General features: G+C 44.5%; 1 protein-coding gene across 4 annotated transcripts in view; it reads left to right on the plus strand.

Annotated features, from left to right (window-relative positions):
- LOC127542643 (histone lysine demethylase PHF8-like) overlaps positions 1-20,000 on the plus strand; it is a 68,645-nt gene that overhangs the window by 44,100 nt on the left and 4,545 nt on the right. Inside the window, exons 6-7 of one of the 4 annotated variants that reach the window (XM_051968384.1) lie at positions 15,007-15,107; positions 16,442-16,707. The exons of 1 other annotated variant lie outside the window; for it this stretch is intronic. In XM_051968384.1, coding sequence (XP_051824344.1) covers positions 15,007-15,107; positions 16,442-16,483 — 143 coding nt within the window. In that variant the 3' untranslated portion in view covers positions 16,484-16,707. Of the gene's footprint in view, positions 1-15,006; positions 15,108-16,441; positions 16,708-20,000 lie in introns of those variants that run through there. 2 more of the 4 variants (XM_051968385.1, XM_051968383.1) reach the window with 2 other exon arrangements.

The following is a 20,000-nucleotide window of genomic DNA, read 5'->3' on the forward strand; positions in this document are numbered from 1 at the left end:
TAGGGTTAGGGTTAGGCCGGAAACCTTAAACCCAGTATCGAGCAGGACATAAGCCCACATCTTCTAATGGCTCTGAAACTGGCTGTATTCTTTTTCCATGCTACTGAGCTATTTATTTTTTATCTCGTCATGATCATCGCCCTTTTAGAATTTCACCAGAAGCTGCTTCCAGCCAGTCCTTATTCTGACCCGAAAAGAATCCGGAAACCAGGAGAGGTGGAATTGGAAACTGAGGTAAGGGAAAGGAAAAATACCCACTAGGTGCGAGCTGCTGTGTGAAGCAATTAAAAAATATTTTTTTCAAATATCGTCTTATTTGAGTCAGGGCTCTCTTACTCCTGACTTCAGGGTCATGTCATTGTTTATTTGCTATGAAACTAGTTAGGGTGAGAGTCAGGCTGTGTGAAGGTGAGGACACTCGGTTACTTTTCTTTACTTGTTAATGAGGAAATCTACATTAAGTGCTTTGCAAACTTTAAATGGATATACAAATGTCAGGTTCTATTTGTTTTTGCCTCAACCTGTGGTTTTTTTTTTTTTTGAAAATCATAACCCATCATACCTTGTCAGCCTCCCCGTTTCTAAATCGTGAGTGCCGTCCTTCCGTGGGAGGTCCTGTGGTGAGAAGGAGGTGTGATCCTCATAGCCTAGTTCAAAAGCCCAATCTACCAACAGTTTGAACAGCTCTGGTGCCAGAGGGCTGATATCAGGCTACCTACCTTTGTCAGACGGGTGACGAACTCAGAGTTAACGGGAGAAGGAGACGGGGTTTTAGACATGACTCATGCAAAAATTTGTCTCATTTTATCCTGTTTGTTACAGGGCTTTCCCGCCCCCCCTTTTTTTTTTCTTTTGAAGGGATGGGGGACTAGGGTGGGCTGAAGGAAGAAAAAAATAAACCTCTTTAATTGAAAAACATTTAATGTGTTTTAAAAAACCAAATATTTAAATGCTTAGGGGGAAAAGCTGAATCTACATTCAGCATTCATTTTCACAGTTTACCCACAGAAATATCCCTTGGCCAAAGCACTGCCTTTATATTCAGAGGGACTGGCTGTCAATTCTTGTTCTACTCCTGTGTTTATCATGTAGGTGAATTTGGGAAAGAGATTTAGCCATTTCTCTGTAAAATGAGGGTGGGGATGACTTCTTACCGCATCTTCCGGATCCTGTGGTTTGATTCTGTGATCCTAAATGTGGACTCTCTGCAAAGTAGGTCCTGGCCCCAAGAAGGAAAGTGACACAGGACCAACTTTCAGGGATGGGGTGGGGGGGACAGTACAACTTTATGGAGGGCATAGGAGGTGTAGTGGCGGAAGGGCAGGTGAGAGAAGTGCAAAAGAAGAGATCTGTCTCAAGAGGGAGAAGAGCTTTTAGATGAAGCTAGAGCAAGATTTTTGATCAGTTTCCTCTGGAAAGAAGGGGCTTCCACAGACAGAGATGGGCAAGGTTAAAAGTAGGCTGGGGAATAGAGAGTGGGGTAGGGAGGGAGGCAAAGCAGCAGGATCAGAAGCAACACACAGTTTTCCAGTTTGGCTGGAATGGAGAGTTGGAAGGGACCTCAGCGGCTCGGTGGTACTTCAACTGTTCCTCTAATTAGTGTTTAAAGGCTTTCGGCACGTCGAAAGGTACACTCAACTTCTGCATAACATGAAGAGTTAGAACATTTTTCCTTACATCAGTTTAGAGTTTGCTTTGTTATCTCTCTCACCTGTTGTTCCTAGGTGAAGCAAAATTGGTCCACTCTTTTCCCAAGACACTTCTTGAGAAACTTAAAGGTAGCAGTTGTATGTACGGTCTCTCAACACACTTTTTCCTCGAACCATCAAGATGAAGTCTTCTCCAGCCTAAGCACCCTCAGTTCCTCCAGTCAGTCTTCGTAAAGTCCTTGAATACTTTCACCATTAGTGCTTTTCTTTGGACGGATTTCAGCTTATGAAGCTCCCCTGAGCAAGCACAGTGAATGCACTCTCTTCCTCTCCCCTAGGAAAATTATGCAGCAGAGAAGAAAGTAGAGGAAGGAGGGGAAGCCGAGGCAGAATCCCCTGGTGGAGCGTGTGGGAGTCTTTACCTCCTAAAAGCCAGCAGGCAGCTTGGAGAACCTGACTGTGTAGGTCACAAGTGAGTACCTCCCTCTGCTTTTCACTTCTCTGAAAGTCAGGAGAAAATGTAAGAGGAGACATTTGAGGGCTGTGGCGTGAGTGAAACCTGTGTTCAGGTCTTGCCTTGTGGCAAATCACTTGTCTTCCTAATGCTGGCACTCAGGTATCTTTCTACAACTATAAATTGCAGAGCAGATACAATTATGAACAATCCGACTTTCTTCACCTGGGATTAGAGCGATGATGAAACTGCAGGTCCGGTCCCTGCCCCTTCCTGCCCGCCCTCCCCCACCCCCCACAAGGCAAACATTTCTGTGCTTGCCCAGCCTAGGATCAGTTGGTAAGCATTTTCTTGGGGTCCAGAGTAGGTTTCACTTTGGCCTTCGGTATTACCTTCCTGGACAGTTCAGAGTTGGCAGGGACCTCAGAGACCACCGTGTGATCTTGTTTGTGTGTAAAATGTAGCAGTCACTAAGACCACCCAGGTAAGGAGGTGAACCCTGATCCTGGCTGGATTTTAAGATTCAACATTGATGTGAACTGAGAAGGGAAAGGTGGCCAGCAGAAATTATTTTGACTGGCTTGCAGAAGTGTAGTCCCTAGATGTATATTTTAAAAGGACTGGAGAAATGCAGTATAGTGGGCAGCAGTAGATGACTTAGCCATCCTATTCTGCCATGCAGTCCTTGCTAAAAGAATCACATTCTCTTGGGGAAAGGGATCCTTTAAAAAATTCTTTGAAAAACCAAGGAATCACCAGGGCTTATTAAGTACTTCCTATAGGGCAAACAACCAAAAAGCAAAATAAAAGGAAAGGGTTCCTATTCTGAAAGCGGTTAGGGTCTGTACCCTGGAGGCGAACCTGTGTGGATTTAAGTATAGTAGGTAGGATCCGGGGTCTGATTACCCTCTTGTAAGTTACCCAGACTCAGGTGACCTTTATAACTAATTTTAGCCTCCTAAACATTACAGTGAACTAGCAGCATATTGCAAAGGTATTTCTCTTTAAGAAAATGTGATTAGGTAGCTGTGATACTCGGCCTAATTCATTAAATCCTAATTCTTTAATGAAGCAGAAAAACCATCCTTTCCAGGAGTAATAAAACTAACTTTTCCATATGCAAATAGATACATATTAAAATCAAACTAATTGGATTGAATTAATTAAAATTGAATTCCATTTAAATGGAATGAAAACATACAATTTACGGAACAAATGGACTCAATCCTAGTTATTTGCAATATTTTGGTTATGGCCAGCATCACCACTGGAGTTTCCTCAAACAACCCTGAAAGTAGTAGTGGAATTGTAGTTCATCCTCGTTCACTTTGGGGGAATCTCAGGCTTGCTATGCTAATGCAGGTTTCTTAAGTGTCTTAGATTTCTGTTCACAATTACTCCTTTTTTGCCTCTTCAGCAATCACAAGAACAAATCAAAGCACTGCCAGACGAGTAGCACAGTAGCCAGTCCCTCAGAGAATCCTATAAAACTTTCGATGTGGTTGCCCCACCTATGGCTATTTTCATCAAGGAAGATGTTTCTCCACATGGTCTTCCAGTCTTCACAAAATCCTCATGGATCTTAAAGGATCACAAGTTTAAAAAGTATATCTATGAAATCATACCTTCTCTCGATTCCCCATCCCGACCAGAAGTGGCCTCTTCCCATCGGCAGAACAGGCTGTGCTTTTAAAACAGGGTAGGTAACGTTTGCCTTTCTTGGTGGTGTCCAGTTGCGAAAGCATTCATTCACGGGGGCCATGAAGTGACCAGAAGCCCTCAGCCTTCTGTCCCTCGTTTACTGAGTGGCACTGGACCGTAGCCTGAAAGAAGGGAGAGACATTCTGTGAGGAAGAGCTGAGACGGAAGGATATTCCAAGCATGGAAGAGATCGTGCAAAAGCTTAGAAATGGCAGGTGTCAGGCACCGAGAAAGAGCCGGTTTTGCTGTCGGGTGGTGCACCAACCAGCAAAACAAAGATCACTCAGAGCCAGAGTGTAGAGATCTTTGACAGCTATGTAGATTTCTGGAAGGTAATTTGGAGCTTTCCCTTAAAAGTCACTAACTGTCTACACACTCACGGACCCGCCCTCTTGAAAGGGGTACAGCTTCTAAGGGAAATAGAGCAGTGATCCTGAGGTCCCCCGGCCTTTAGAGTGCTATTGCTCTAACCATCTGTCCTAAAGCCTCAGGGTGGTCCTACACACATTGCTGACTGTCCGATGGATCATCTAACCCTAAATGCTGGGCACAGATGACCAGGTGCCTGAGAGACTCAGAGAATGGTCTAGTCACCACTCCTCACTTGTACCTGGGGCCATAAAATTAGTCTCTCGGCGACATGAAGCACTGGATAAATTTGTCTTCTTGCTCCTGGTTCTTTGCGAAATTCTTTAGGAACTTAGCCCGCTCGGCGTCCCAATTACAGCAAACTTTGCCCCTTGACTAGGAGAGGGGTTCAAGCCTGCACATTCTTTTGAGACACCTCCTAACACTGGTCTTCAATCCCAACCTTCAGGGGTGTCCCTTTTGAACGTCAACATCATGACCAGAGATGATTGCAGAAAAGGGATGATGAAAGAACACCCACCGCCATTAGTTTTTTTCTTCCTTCCTTCCTTCCGTCCCTCATTATAGCCTTCATTCCTCCTTCCATCATACCTTCCTTCTTTCTTCTTTGCTCCCTTCATTCCCTCCATTTTTCCTGCCTTTCTTCATACTCTCTTTCCTTCCTTCCTTTCTTCTCTTCCTTTCTTAATTTCTAAATTTTTCTTTTTTTCTTTCTTAATTATTCCTTTCCTCCATCCTTTCTTTCTTTCTTCATTGTTTCATTTTTGCCTCCTTCCTTCCATTTTTTCCTTCCTTCCTTCTTTCTATCTTTCTCTTTGTCCTCTTTTCGTTCCTTACTTGCTTTCTTCCTTACATCCTTTCTTTCTTCCTTCCTCCTTCCTTCCATCCTACTCTTCCTGCTAGGTTTCTTCATTACTCCTTCTCTCCTTCCTTCTTTCTTTCCTTCCTTTGTTTTTTCCTTCATTTTTCTTTCCTTCCTGCTTTCCTACCTTCCTTCTTTTTTCCCTTTTTTGCTTGCTTCCTTCCTACCTAAACTTCCTCCATTTTTCCTAACTTTTCTCCCTAACTACCTTCCTTCTTTCTTTTCTTTCTTCCTGTTTTCCTGCCTTCCTAGTTCCTTCCCTTCTCCCTTCCTCTTTCATTCTTTCCATCCTTTCTTCCTTTCTTCCTGCCTACTCTCCTTCATTCTATCTTTCCTCCTTTCCTTTTTCCCTTCTTTTTTTCTGCTTTTCTTCCTTAGTTCTCTTCCTGCTATCTTTCTTCTTTGCCTCCTCTCTCCCTTTCCTTCCTTTTTTCCTTCCTTTTTACTTTCTTTCCTTTCTTCCTTCTTTCCTTCCATCCTTCTTCCTTTCCTGCTATATCCCTCTTTCACTCCCTTGAACCTTCCTTCCTTCCTACCTATTCTCTTTCCTCTTTTCTCCCTTCTTTGCTTTCCTTCCTTTCCCTGTTTTCCTTCATTGTTCCTTCTTTCCTTCTCTTTCTGCTTCCTTCTTTGCCTTTTCTTTTCTTTCAGTCTTTCCTTTTTTTCTTCCTTCCCTCCATCTTTATGGGCTTTCTTTCCTTCTTCCAGCATATCCTCTGTTCTTCCTTTCTTTTTCCTTCCTTCTTTCCTTCTTCCTTCCTTTCTTCTTTCCTTCATTCTTCCCTTTTTCCTTCCTTCCTTCTTTTCTTCCTTCCTTCCTACCTTCCTTCCCTCATTTGTTTTTTATTTCATTTTTCTTTCCTTTCCTTCCAATTTTTTTCTATTCTTCCTTCCTGTTTTCCTTTCTTCCTTTTTTCCTTCCTTCCTCCTTTCCTTCCTTTTATTCTCTTCCTGCTCCCTTTCTTCATTACTCCTTCTCTCCATGCTGCCTTCCTTTTTTCCTTTCTTTCATACCCTCTGTCTTTTCTTCTTTCCAAGGAAGAAAAAAGGAAGGATTGAAGAAAGGGGAAAATCAAAGAAGGGAGCAGAAAGAGAAGGAAGGAAGGATGAAAGGGAAGGAAGGACGAACAGAAGGAAGGAATGAGGATAAGAAAAAGGGAGAGAAGTAGGGCAGAAGGAGAAAGGTTAGGAAAGAAGGAAGGAATGGAAGATGGAAGGAAGGAACGAGGGAGGGAAGGGAAGAAGGAAGGAAGGGAAGAAATAAGAAACGAAAAGAAAGGAAGGAAAAATGGATAGAAGGAGGGAGGGAAGTTAAGAATGAAGGGACTAACGAAGGAAGAAAGGGAAAAAGTACCAAAAAAGGAAAGAAGTAAGAACAGAAAGGAAGAAGGGAAGGAAGGACAGAGGGTATGAATGAAGGAAAAAAGGATGGAGGGAAGGAAGGCATGAAGGAAGCAATAAAAAAAGGAAGGAAGGATGGAGGGAAGGTGTGACGACCGCGCTAGCACCCAGGACACCCCAGAATCAGCCGGAGTCAGGATAAGCAAAAGTCCTTAGTCTCTATTTTCGGTCTTAGATGCAGGATTGAACAGGATGGAAGCAGAAGCTCCGCGACCACCTTCCCCCTCGTCTACGGCCAAGAGGACTCTGGCTCGCCTTACTCCACCCCCTAGTCCCTCCTACAATTCTCTGTATACACCAATCACTGAGCCAGCACGGATAGTGGGAAGGGCCATTGGCCAAGCATATGCCCATAGGGCACTGTCCAATCGGTACTTAGCCGTAAGGGCTTGGCTGCCAGTTTCAGCCCATTACAAGAGATGTTTGCAGAAAAGTGATGGTAAAGCAGAATACCCACCTTCTCAAAGGGAGATGATGCACTCAGCCTAAAGGAAAGACTCTTCCATTTTTGGAAATAGGCAGCAAGGAAGTCTGATTTCATTTTACGTATGTGGTATGACCATTTTCTTTCTCTTCTCTTTAGTTTGGGTGAGGGCCTCAGGAAATAGGGAACATAAAAGAGAGCTAATTGAAGGGAAAAGCTCAACTAAGGAGTTCCTCTTTGTTTTTACAGGCAATAGAGATCCCTGTTGCATGGGGGCGATCAGGTCTGCACATAAGGGAAAGTACTTTGGGGGCTGCAGGGAGAAAGAGCCAGCTGAGACCAATTAGGAAAGTCTTAGTTGTTGTTGCAAAGTACGCAAAGTCTTCTTAGGAACTGAACTAAAGTGGCGCCTTAGGTTCTGCCCTGGCCTAAAATTATCTCTGAGTTGCTGCCATCATTTACCTTCTTCCGGAAATGCCCTTGCCAAAGAGGCAGTTGCTTTACTCCTTCCTCAGTGATTTCCATTTCAGGCTCCACAAAAGCTGCTTGTGCCTCTTCAAGGTTCCTTCTCTTCTGGCTGAGCGCTGTGCCTCTGGCTTTTCTGGAAAAAATGAGGCCATTCAATGTGACATCCCTCTTTTCGTCCAATTTCTTCATCTCAGAACTCTGGTATCACCACCAGAAGGCCGACCATTGTACAGAGTTCACCCTTAGTCATTCCCACTGTCTACAATTTTGATCCATTTTTCTGCTAGCTGGCCCTGTCTCTGCTGCCTTCAAATATGCCCAAGGCCATCTCAAAAACAAAACCAATAAAAGCAAACCAAGGCCTCCCTGGGTTCCAGCTGTCATGTGCTGTCTGTTCTGTTCCCATCCAGAGTGCTTGAGAAAGTGGCCTTCCCTTGCTGCTTACACTGTCTTTCCGCCTCATTCCTGAATCCTTTGTCTTTGGAGTTTTGACCTTATTCTTCAGTTGAAAACGTTCTAGCCAAAGTCACGAATGATACCTTACAGCCATTAAATTAAACTTAAAATGAGCCTACATTCTCACAGGGAGGACAGCAAGTGCATGGAAAACATGCATAAATACAGCATAAAGATCAAATTACTCAGTACTGATGAATCTAAAGTGGCACAAAGCGAATCACCAGTAGGGATCAGAAAGATGGGGGCAGCCGGATGATGCAGTAGACAGAGCCCCAGCCCCGGAGTTCAAATATGGTCTCAGACACTTAACACTTACTAGTTGTGTAACCCTGGATAAGTCACGTAATGTCAACTTCAAAAAAAAAAAAGAGAAAAGAAAAGAAAAAGAAAGAAAAGGAAGAAATTTTCTTTCATGCACAAGATGAGTCCTAATTTACTGCTGAAGGAAAAGAGAAGCTTAATGGGGTACAAGCTGAGAGAGTTGTTATTCTGTGCAATGACTTGGAGAAGGCTATAGGATTTCATGAGTGAGTGTCAGGAAAAAAGGCCATTTGGCTGGATTGCAAAGTATGCCCAATAATACTGGAAAGTTATTTGGGGGACAGACTGTGTAGGGTTTTCAAGATTGAGAGTATCGCGGTGACCCTTTCAGACATGGAAGGCAAGAAGAGAGGATATAAGCATGTAAGTAGCAGTGGTCTTATAAGCACTTTGCAAATATCTCTTTTGATGCTCACAACAAGCCTGAAAAGTTGGTGCTGTTTTCACTCCTATTTTACAGTTGCGGAAACTGAGGCAAACAGAAGTAAGTGCCTGAGGTCAGATTGGATTTAGTTTTTTGAGGCCAGCTCCAGTATCCTATCCTCTGTGTGTCATCGCTAAATCATCTCAAGGGAAAGGTTAGGCGTCAGAGGAGAATTTTAGACGAGTTAGAGATGATAGCTCTGTGAAGATTCATGAAGAGAAATAGCAAAGAGGATGCACATTTCTCAGCATTTCTCAAAGACAACTTTATGTAAATTGCTCATGAGGGACCCATGTAGAAAGTTGGACGCATTAACCAGATCCCTAGGTGACCACAGTGTACTGGGATTACACTCAATTGAAAGGACATAACAAATGAGAGACTAAATAGCTAAATGCAAAAGAGTTGGTCTGTTGAAACAGAACATGTTCTAGTAACAGTAGAAAATGTCATCAAAGAAACTTCAACCATGAGAAAACTTACCAAAACTTTAGGACGCAGCCAAGACTCCTGAGGGGAAAGCGTATCTCTCTGTAAGAACTTTCCCCAACAAAAGAGAGAAAGAACAGGTTGGTGAACTGGGCACACGGTGGAATAAGTGTCAGACGTGCCAGCTCGGGGCAGCTAGATGGCACAGTGGGTAGAGCACCGGACCAGAAATCAGGAGGACCTGAACTCAAAGCCGGCTTCAGTTACTTAATACTTCTTGGCTGCGTGGGGCAAGTCACTTAACCCCAGTTGCCTCAGAAAGACAAATCACCCCCCCCAACTAACTCTATGTCAGAATAGCTCTCGCCAGCATGACCCCAATTATCGAGCTGGTTGTTTTTTGCGGGGGTGGGGAAATCTTGAAATATAGAGAAGTCAAATGACAATAAGAAGAGGAGAGCCAAATTGCCGGTACCAAAAAATGAATAAAAATAAATTTGTACATACAATATTCATAATATGTATGTGATACTCACACATATATGTGTGTGCACACAATCAGTACAGTTAGGCACAAGGTGCATAGAGAAATGTTTCCATCCACAATTTCTTAAAATATAATAGCGTCCATCCATTCCTCAACTGATGGGCCTCTTTCATTCCCGAATTCCATTCTTTGCAAAAAATGGCCATAAATGTTTTGTGTTCATCTGGGTCCTCTTTCTTCTATCTTTGATGTCTAGATTTGGTAGCAAGTATTACTAGATCAAAGGGTCTGCAGAGTTTAATCAAATGGGCTTCGGAGTTGTTTTATACAATGCCTGGACTACCGGTTAAGAATTAACAATGGGCCTATTTTCCCACGGCCCTTCCAGTGTGTATTTTTCTTCTTTTGGTCCCCTTGGCCAATCTTCTGCTTCCCTTATAATTAATTGTACTTTCTCTGGTTTTGTTTGCACAGAGACCTTTAAGTTTTATGTGAACCTTTCTGGCTTGCACAAAGTTGTGTTGACTCTGTGTTGTGCTGACTTTTGAAGACAAGAAGGAAAACCAAATTGGCCATTCTCAAAAGTGAAAAGGGGGAATCCACAGCAAATAGGGAAACTGGATAATTGTTTCAAACTCTGTCATATACACATGCATTTACACACACACACACGCACACACACACGCCAATCAAACTGAGGCGGTAAATGATATCTACAAAATGTAAAAAATTAGAAGACAGAATGAGAAAAAGGAGATTGGAATAACCATGTTTGTTACAATTTAAGAATAAATTGTAACAAACATTTGAAAAACCAAGTAATTGCCTTTTTGCGTAAACTGTCCAATGATGTATTAAAATGGGTGTCTAGCTAGAGATGGTGTAAAAGGTTGTGAGATCTGCCCCTGGCATTGGTTATTCTTCTCTGTCTTTCACAGTAAAGCTCCTGCGTCCCCCAATACACTGGAGGCAGTCCAGGGGATGCTGTGCCTGGCCAACCTGCCGCCTGTGTCATCCTCGTCCCCAGCTTCCCGTGTTCAGGCCTGGTGGACGTCCGGGGAGTACAGCGGCAGGAGTGGCTCCCCTAGGGAAAAGGGTAGTGGCCCCCTGGCCAGCCAAGGGACTGGGAAGAAGAAGGCTGTCAAGCAGCTGGCCAGCGACAGCACCGAGAGTCAAGGAGGAGAGGTCAAAACACATAAGCTGGAGAACGTGGAAAACAGCGTCAACAAGAGCCTGGAAGACAGCTCCAAGGATAAGGAATATAGTAAGGGTTGTGTCCTTTACCCTCCCCAGAGCAGGCAGGGGCCACGCTCGGTGAGGGAAGCGGAGTCCCTCCCAGGGACTGCTGGCGTCCCACCCGTGGCAGAGCCCTCCGGGCATGTCTGGGTCTGAGCGGCCACAGTCGGGCCCGTAACTGGAGACTAACATGGGAACGTCCTTTGGGTCCTGTTCAAGGACAGCCACCAGCCCGTTCTTGCTGAGTTCTTCCTCTCCCATTACTGAGTACTGCTAGCTAGTCCAGTGCTATTTCAGGTCACCTTCTTTGAACTAACAAGACAAATGTAGGAAAACAAACATAGCTCCATTGGTTAAAGACGCAGTTTTAGGCTTGAGCGGGTCTTTTGTCAGTTTTACAGTTAGCAGCTGCAGGGAGGTTTGGCAGCGTCCCATCTTGGGTGCTTCCCTGCAGGGCAAGCGTGTGTTTGCACCTCTGAGAGTGATTTGTGAGTCTGTATTTTTTCCCTGCAGGGATAGGTTCTGTTCGGGTAAAAAAAAAAAAAAGTACGTGGCTGTTTGAGCTTTAAATATTTTTTTAGAAAATTGTTTTGCGCTGAGATCACTAAATTAGTCATTTTCTGTGATCACGTTAGCCTTGTAGAGAGTGTGTGTGTGCGTGCGCGGGTGGGTTAGGGAGTCACAGTATATTTGAATATGCCTGTGCCTAGCTAGTAATCAAGAGTTAATTTCCCTCTGTGGCAGTCTTCCTAGAATCAGATGAGGATGATTTTGTTTCAGAATTAAAAGCAAAGAAGAAGAAGAAGAGTGCAAATGATGCTCCATGGATTCCTAAAGGTAATTTAGTGGGTTGTCTCCAGTTTCTTCATCATAGACCAAGGAGAGTTTTGGGGACTATGGATCATAAGCAGGCCATTTCTTTATGCCACACTTTCGGCATGCATGAGTGTTTTAGGATACATGGGGGGTATGGAAGGAAATCATTGAAAAGGAGGAAGTGTTTGAGTTGCGCCTGAAAGCTTGGACTCCCAGTAGTGTTCCTGGGGCAAAACCCTTCTTTCCTCTCTTGACTGTACACGTTACTTGCCAAAATTCCCTGCGGACTAAAAGGGAGGCAGCATCAATCTGAAGGTTAGCGTAAGACAGGATAAGTACCGGCCTCGGAGGAGCCTGAGTTCAGATTTGACTGCAGATACTTAGTAGCTATGGGACCTATGGGACCTCACTAGTTATGTGGACCCTGTTGCCTCCCCAAAAAGGGACATGGAAATAAGGCAGTAGAATCTTACTGTTATCCTTTTCAGTCTTACTGGTGACAAATTAAGTATGACCAAGGTGACATTGCCTTTAAAGCCCTGCAGAAAATTGATTTATTTTATAGGATTCACTCACTCTGCTGATACCAGTAGAGGCTAAGTATTTACTCAAGGTCACACAAAAAGCTAGTGACTGGCTGAGGAGAGATCGAAAATCAGATCTTTCACAGTTACACGATGTCAGGCTTTGTTTTCTGTTCTTACCTTGTAAGTTGTTTTCTTTTCCTTTTGGAGTGGGGTGGGATGGCAGTCAGGGTTAAGGGACTTGCCCAGGATCACACGGCTAGTAAGTCCCTGAGGCTGGATTTGGATCCCACTTCTTCCCATCCCAAGGCCAGTGCTGTTATCACTGTGCCACCTAGCTGCCCCTTTTCAGTCATTTTCTATGTTGTTTTCCAAGCCCTAATCTTATTCCCCCTTCTGGATCATTTCATACAAAACTTCCTCTTTTTCTGAACTCTTTACATTTGTTGTTTTTATGGTGTTAAATAATTAGTCACTTCCCAGGCAATGGGCCACCTCTTTGTTTCTTTCTTTTCCCTTCTTTGTTTCCACAAAAAGTAGCAGCGTTTTATACACACACTCACACACTCATAATACATATTACATTATATGTAGTATACATCATGTATGTAATATATACATGCATGTCTACATATATACACATTATATATTATATCATAATATTACCATTGAGAATTTAACAAAAGAGCAAACTGAAGCAGACTGGCTCCACACAGGATACCTATGTTACCTGTCAGTACATTCCTTTAAGGCACAAGATCCTTCTGAGAAAGAGGGCAGTTGCCCTTATATACATTTTGCTGCATTCTGAACTAAGTTCAAAGCGGTTACAGAAAAAAAAATTGGTTGCTTGTAAATTGGATCAGTTGCTTGTAAAAATGATACAGAATCAGTATTAGTCTCAGTATATTCATGTAAGGAAATTCAGTGGTTAGAGATGGGAAACAGTGGCAACCTTTGGTGATGCAGAAGCAAAAGCGGTATTTTCATCAGTGCTCCAACAACAGGATAGGAAAAAAATAATTCCGGAAGTGGAAGAGCCAAAAATGGAATCAAGAGACAAAATGTCTGTCAATTAAACATACAGCAAATATTTATTAATTAGGGGAAAGCGAGGCACTTCAGTCCAACTCACTTGCAAGTTATGGCATCACTTCCCTGAGGCTGGGGTCGTCTTCAAGAATGAAGGAACAACCACAACCACACTGAATCAATGCGTCCTAGCCGTTGTGCTCGGTGCTAGGGACGTAGTACCAAGAATCAACCCTAACCATGCAGTGTTCTTGTTCTGTTTTATAATATAATCGTTCTCTGGGAGCAGGTTTCTTGGGCAGGTTTCTGGAGGCAGCCTTAGTGTCAGTTCAGAGTAATAATCCCTCCACATGCTCCCAGCTGAAAAAATCCAGACGTTTATTTCTTACCTCTCCTTGGGCCCGGTTAGCTTTCTTTGAGGCCTCTCTCCCTCCTTGGTTCCAAGAGCTCTTGCAGCTTGTCCTTTGCCTCTGCTTTCTTCAGCCTCCAGCCAGCACAAAGGCGGAAGATGGAATGAATCTGACTCCCCCTCTGAGAGTGGGCTTGTGTATCTCCCAGAGTGCTCTCTGGCCCTAAGAGCTTCCTGCTTGTATGAGCTCTCTAAAGGTGTTTCTATCAGGTCCTTGTTTCACGTTCTGGCCCACAACATCTCCTTGTAAGATCAGCTCAATCATATTGAACCATGCTAAACTAGATAATGATTGTCTATCAATTCTAATGACTTAACAGCTTGTAAGGATTCTCACCTAACCATAAGGAGCTTGTGTCCTAAGAAGAATAAATAAGATGATTCAGTTACTCTCTGCTGGGAAGAGAATTCGCCAGTCAGTCGAAACCCCGGAAAGAGTTTACTTGGCATGTTCTCTCTGAGCAGCATCTTTTTTTCCCTTGGGTGCAGGTAGCATTTTCTCTTTTTTTTCTTTATTATAGCTTTTTATTTCCAAGATATATGCACGGGTAATTTTTCAGCATTGACAGTTGCAAAACCTTTTGTTGCAATGTTCCCCTCCTTCCTCCTTCCCCTCCCCCCACGGCAGGTTGACCAATACATGTTAAACAGGTTAAAGTGTAAATTAAATACAACATAAGTATGCATGCCCGAACGGGTATTTTGCTGTACAGAGAGAATGGGATGCTGAAATAGTGTACCATTAGCCTGTGAAGGAAATCAAAAATGCAGGCGGACCAAAATAGAGAGATGGGAATTCAATGTAATGGCTCTTAGTCGTCTCCCAGAGTTCTTTCTCTGGGCGTAGCTGGTTCAGTTCATTACTGCTCCATGGAACTGATTGGGTTCATCTCATTGCTGGAGATGGCCGCCTCCATCAGAATTGGTCATCCTATAGTATTGTTGTTGACGCATATAGTGAAGTATATAACGAAACGTCCTGCTCATTTCACTCGGCATCAGTTCATGTTAGTCTCTCCAAGCCTCTCTGTATTCATTCCTTACAGAAAATAACATTGCATGACCTTCATGTACCGCAACTTCCCCAGCCATTCTCCCATTGATGGGCATCCCTTCATTCTCCAGTTTCTGGCCACCACAAACAGGGCGGCCTCAACCATTTTGGCACGTCCAGGTCCCTTTCCCTTCTTTAAGATCTCCTAGGGATATGAGCCCAGTAGTTATGCTGTTAAATGAAAAGGGGATGCACAGTTTGATAACTTTTTGAGCATTGCTCCAAATTGCTCCCCAGAATAGTTGGATTTGTTCTCTGTGCATGGTACTTTAACGATAAGTTGTTTTAAATAGCACACGAGCATTTTCCTCCATTTTAAAGTTTCATGATATCTGCGACAATTGTAACTTGAGAACATTTGTAGTTTCTGCCGGAGGGAAAAAACCACAGTTCTTAAAAAAATACCATTGAGATCTGGGGCCGCCAGGACTTTAAGAGGCCCGACCCTAGATAGTGATCCTCTCATCTCTGACTCTCTTGTTCATAGCCCAAGGGGTCCCAAGCCTCCCAAAGTCAGCTAGAGAAGGAACCATCGCATCTTCCATGGATTCGAGAATGGCTGGCACAGCTACAAAGTTATCCCAACAGGTAGGTGAGTTGTCTGCTTTTCAGTGGCAGAAGGCCTTTTGAACCCGGATGGCAAACCATCCTGAAGGAGTGCCAAGAATTATCCAACTGGTGATTAAGCAGTTACCAGGCTCTGGGCTAGACCCTGGGAGATTAAAATAGACTGAAAAAAGAAGACAGTGCGGCCATCAAATATCCTCATGGGAACCCACGTGACGTGTTTTCCACGGGATAATGTTGGAGCAAAGGAATAAGAGCTGAGGACATCCAGAAAGTCCTTATCCCAGAGGGGCAGTTTGAGCAGAGCTTTAGGATTTCTAAGTTGCTCCGAGTCAGAGAAAATATAGTCCACACACGGCTGAAGATCTGGAAGTAGGAGATGGAATGGGGAGTGTGAGGAAGAGCAAGGAGTTTTATTTGATTGTGTAGTCAGAATATGCGGTGGAGTAACAGGCTAGATATAGTAAAAGGGACGGAGCAGATAGGAACGAGGGGCTTCTAATACGGAAAGAAGGAACGTACAGTTGACTCTAGAGGCATCCAGGTTCGAGTGCGGGATCTACACTCAGTGACCCTAGGCAGGTCACTTAACCCCTGCCTCAGTTTCCTCATCTGGAACTGTGAGGATAAAATGAACTGATATTCGTAAAGCATTTTGCAGATTTCCAAACACTCTGTAAATGCTATGATTGTGGATTATTTTGTGTTACATTTTAGTATTACTTAAACATTGGATTGTGTTTATTCTCAGTGTTGTTCAGTTGTTTTAGCTCTGAAACCCCACATTTGGGATTTTCTGGCAGAGATACTGGAGTATTTCCTTTGCCGCCTTTATGTTACAGAAGGGGGAAACTGAGGCAAAGGGATTAAGTGACGTGCCCAGGGTCACACAGCCAGTTAAGTGTCTGAGGCCAGATTTGAACTCTGCAAGAGGCTCCTTCCTGACTCCGTGCTTGGCCCTATTTGCCATCAGTAGTAATAATTATGAAAAGGAGCCAGTGGTGACTAATGAGGCAGGGACTGACATCTCTGGGGAAGATGGACTGCAGAAGGGAGAAGCCAGTTTTGCAGTAGTCCAGGCAAGACATGACAAGCACATCCTAAGTCACAAAGACGAGCCAGTTGATAGTAGGGTCTTAAGAAATAGAGTAGGGGAGGGATCCTACTTGAAAGTCATCATCTTGAAAAGCCAAAAAATTGTCCCTTTGAGTCATTTAACTGGAGCTACATGTAGCCAGTTGCCCTACATCAATGCCCAACATTTCAAACAATGTCCTGGAGACATCTCAGTGTCTCAAAGAGAGTAGTAATTATCTTTTCTTCAAATCCTTACAACTTTCTCTGTTTTTTCCCAGGGTCCCAGGCCTATAGCGTCAACATTTATCTTTAACTCATGACTCTCCCTCGTTCATTCCACCCCACACCTCTCATCAGCTAATTGTGTGATTTCTATCTTCACAACACCTCTCCTGTTGTAAACCCCTTGCCTCTTCTCAGAGCTACAACTTGGGCAGACCCTCATCATCTCTTGCCTTCTAAATGAACTCAGCTCTCTACAGTGATCCAAGTGATTTTCCTTAAACGTAACCCAGCCATGTGACTCCCTTTCTCAATTCCAGGGGCATTTCATTGTTTCAGGAATAAAGCAGACTCTTTTGTTTAGCTTTTAAAGCACTTTCCAACCTCGCGCAATCCGATTTTTCCCCAGTGACTGCTCCATGCTCTGCCACTCAGGGAAGCCTACTTTTTCTATGCCGCACAGACAATACGCCAGCTCTCCTCCCATACCAACTTAGAGGTGACGCCTTTGTCTAACCCCTCAGCTGCTATTGCCCTTCCTTTCAAACTATGTTGCATTTATTATTCGTCTTTACTTTCTTCCTATTCTGTGTGCATTTGTTTTACTTCCTGTTGGGAACATATGCTGGGTAGTTTTCCTTACTGAATTTACATCGCTGGCATCTAGAGTGGGCATCTGGCATATGTTAAGTTTTTAACAAGTGCTTTTTGATTGACAAAGTGGTGGCTTATGAGAGTAGAAAATGGGGGAGGTATGCAAAATGGGGGAGTTCCATAGAACCTGCAAAACCAGAAATCCAGTTTCAGGGCTGGTGGGAGGGAAAAGGGTAACAGAGATTCCTGGACTCTGAGTAAGCCGAGTACGTGACAGCCCACTGATGGCATGGAAGTCAAGGGGGAAGGCTGGAAATGGTGAGATCTCTCTCATCCATGTTTCCGTATTTGTGAACCAGCAGGGAGTATTCTTACACCTTGTTCTAGAAGAAGTCCAAAAGCAATAAGGCGCATGTACATAAAGGCCCAATAGTCTAATAGCATTGGAGGTCCTTGGATTAGAGTGCCACCCTGCATGATCTCTTTAGAGAGGGGCTTCCTTTCCACCTAGTTTGCATTTCACGTACCCTTGATGTGAAGACCGAGTTAGCACCCTGCATACCCCCGAATCAGCCCGAGTCAGGCTAGGCAAAAGTCCTTAGTCTTTATCCTTGGTCTTTGGGGCTAGAAGTGAAGGGGATGGACGCAGGATGTCCACGGCCTCTCCTCTGCGGCTCCCGCCCAGAGAGCGACCCTGGCTCGTCTTACTCGACCCCCTCGTCCCTCCTGCATTCTCTGCATACACCCATTATTGAGCCAGCACAGAAGAGTGGGAAGGAGCATTCCCCAAGCACATGCCCATGGAGGATTGTCCAATAGGGAATTAGCCTCATGTGCTTGAACCGACCTCAGTGCGAGCACACGAGCTCTCTACACCTCGAAGTCTTAGGAAAGAAAGTGCTTACAGAGGGTCAGGGTCAGGGTCTGGAGCAGTTTTCTTCAAGAACAGCAGTGACCTCCAGCTTACCAGCCCAGGGCTGTCATGGCTGTGCCTCCTCTTCTTAAACAGCAACACTTTTCGGGCAGCCTCGCTGATCATGAATACACTGGGCTCAGCCCAAGAGCTTTGGGATGCCTCAGGTGAACCAAGGAGTTACCCCATTGGCCCCTGGTATCTTCCTGTCACAGCAGCACTCCTCCGCCAACTCTCCTGGGGACCGGGTGGCACAAGGTAGGCCACAAGGTAATTGTTCCTGCCTCTTAACACAGAACAGAGCGTGGGGAGTTGACCCGCCTTGGGCTTTAAGCATCATTTCATCCAGTTCCTTGGTTCCATAGGAAAGGCAGGCCCGTAATGTCAGGGCCACATCAGTGCCAAGAGCTGAATCTAGGTCTTCTGACTCGCAGGCCAGTGCTCTTCCGGGATCAGAACCTGGGTGGACAATAAGAAGAGTTCACTCCCACAATTGGGGAAAAGTTCACTCCCACAATTGGGGAAAAAACCAATTGCCCCCAAATATACGAGGACAAGTGGTCCTGCTGTAGCCCTAGGGGTAGTTAAGGGCATATAGAGTGCTGGACCCTAACTCAGCCCCAGTTCAAATCAAGCCTTCCGATGCTAGCAGTGTGACACAGGCAGGGAGGCCACTTAACCCTTTTTGCCTCAGTTTCCCTCATCTGTAAAATGACTTAGTAAAGGCAGTGGCAAACCACTCCAATATCTCTGTGAGGAAAACTCCAAATGAGGTCACAGAGAGACAGAAATGACCGAAACTGCAGAAGAACAGAACGGAATCACTCCTTAGGAATTCTTTCTATCGCATCCCAAGTAAGTGGTAATTATGCTCTTGCATAAATACATTAATTACAATATTACAGCAGTGTGAGCCATAAGAAGAAAACAAACTAGGAATGGGGTCACCGGGAGGTGATTAACCAAGTGAAGTCAACCATTTTGGTGGCTGGGCTTTCTGTTTATTTTTCCCTGCATCATGATTTTCTGAGTGATTTCTGGCTTCCGTGATCAACATTTTCACCCTTGGTTATATCCTATACATCCCAGTGATTCTAATCCCCACGCCGTCCAAATCCTATTTCCCACCCTCACTTCCCAGTTCCTTACTCCTCCCTCTTGTTACCTCATGCCAAGGCTCCAACCAAATTGTAACCACTGCTCCTACTGGGCCTCATGGAAAGCCTTTTCCTGAGATAAGGAACTTGCCTTCATCCTGGATCTTTTCCTCGCTCAACCTTTCCATCTTCTTGCAATCACCACAACCTGTCCCGCTCTCCCCGATGACGCAGCTTTTCCCACCACTCTTTCCAGCCCTGGCTGCACCAACAATTATTCTCCTTGGCTCACAAGTCTCTCCCTCTTCCATCTATCTTCCATTCAGCTACCAAAGTGATTTCCCCAACCTATGGGACTGACTTTGTCACCCCTGACTCGGTAAATGGCAGGAGCTCCTCTCGTTTCCAGCATCAAATACAAAACCCGCTCTGTGACGGCCAAAGCCCTTCATGATCTAGTCGTTCTTCCCCTCCCCTCTTGCCCCAACCTTTGCCGCTCCCCCCCTGCCCCCATTCGGGCCTCTACTTACTCTCTGCTGTTCACACTAAGTTTCCAGTGCCCTTGGCCTGGAAGGGCCAATATTCTCCCTCTCTCAATTCTAGGCGATTCTCCGGCCAGCCCACTTGCCTAGCATGCTTTTCTTCCTGGTCTCGGCCTACGAGCTTCCCTAACTTCCTTCACATCCCAACTAAAATCTCATCTTCTGCATCTTAGCAACCCTTCTTCATTCCTGGCATTCTTTTATTTTGGGGGGCGTGGTAATAGTATTTCTATGCACATAGTTGTTTTGTTATTTTCCCCTTTAAACTGTATGCTCCTTGAGGGCAGGACACCTTCCCTTTTGCTTGGTTTTGTACCCCCAGAGTGTAACCAGTTAAATGGTAAGTTGAAAACAACTGGATGATCCTGAAGGTCCTTTCAGAGCCATGGGTGTACGGATTGTAGGAGAACTTCATGGAGAGGGGACTTGGAACAGGAGCTGAAGTGAATGGAAAACTTTCGGGAAAAGG

The sequence above is a fragment of the Antechinus flavipes genome, chromosome X (assembly GCF_016432865.1).
Source record: "Antechinus flavipes isolate AdamAnt ecotype Samford, QLD, Australia chromosome X, AdamAnt_v2, whole genome shotgun sequence".
Classification (NCBI taxonomy): Eukaryota; Metazoa; Chordata; class Mammalia; order Dasyuromorphia; family Dasyuridae; genus Antechinus; species Antechinus flavipes.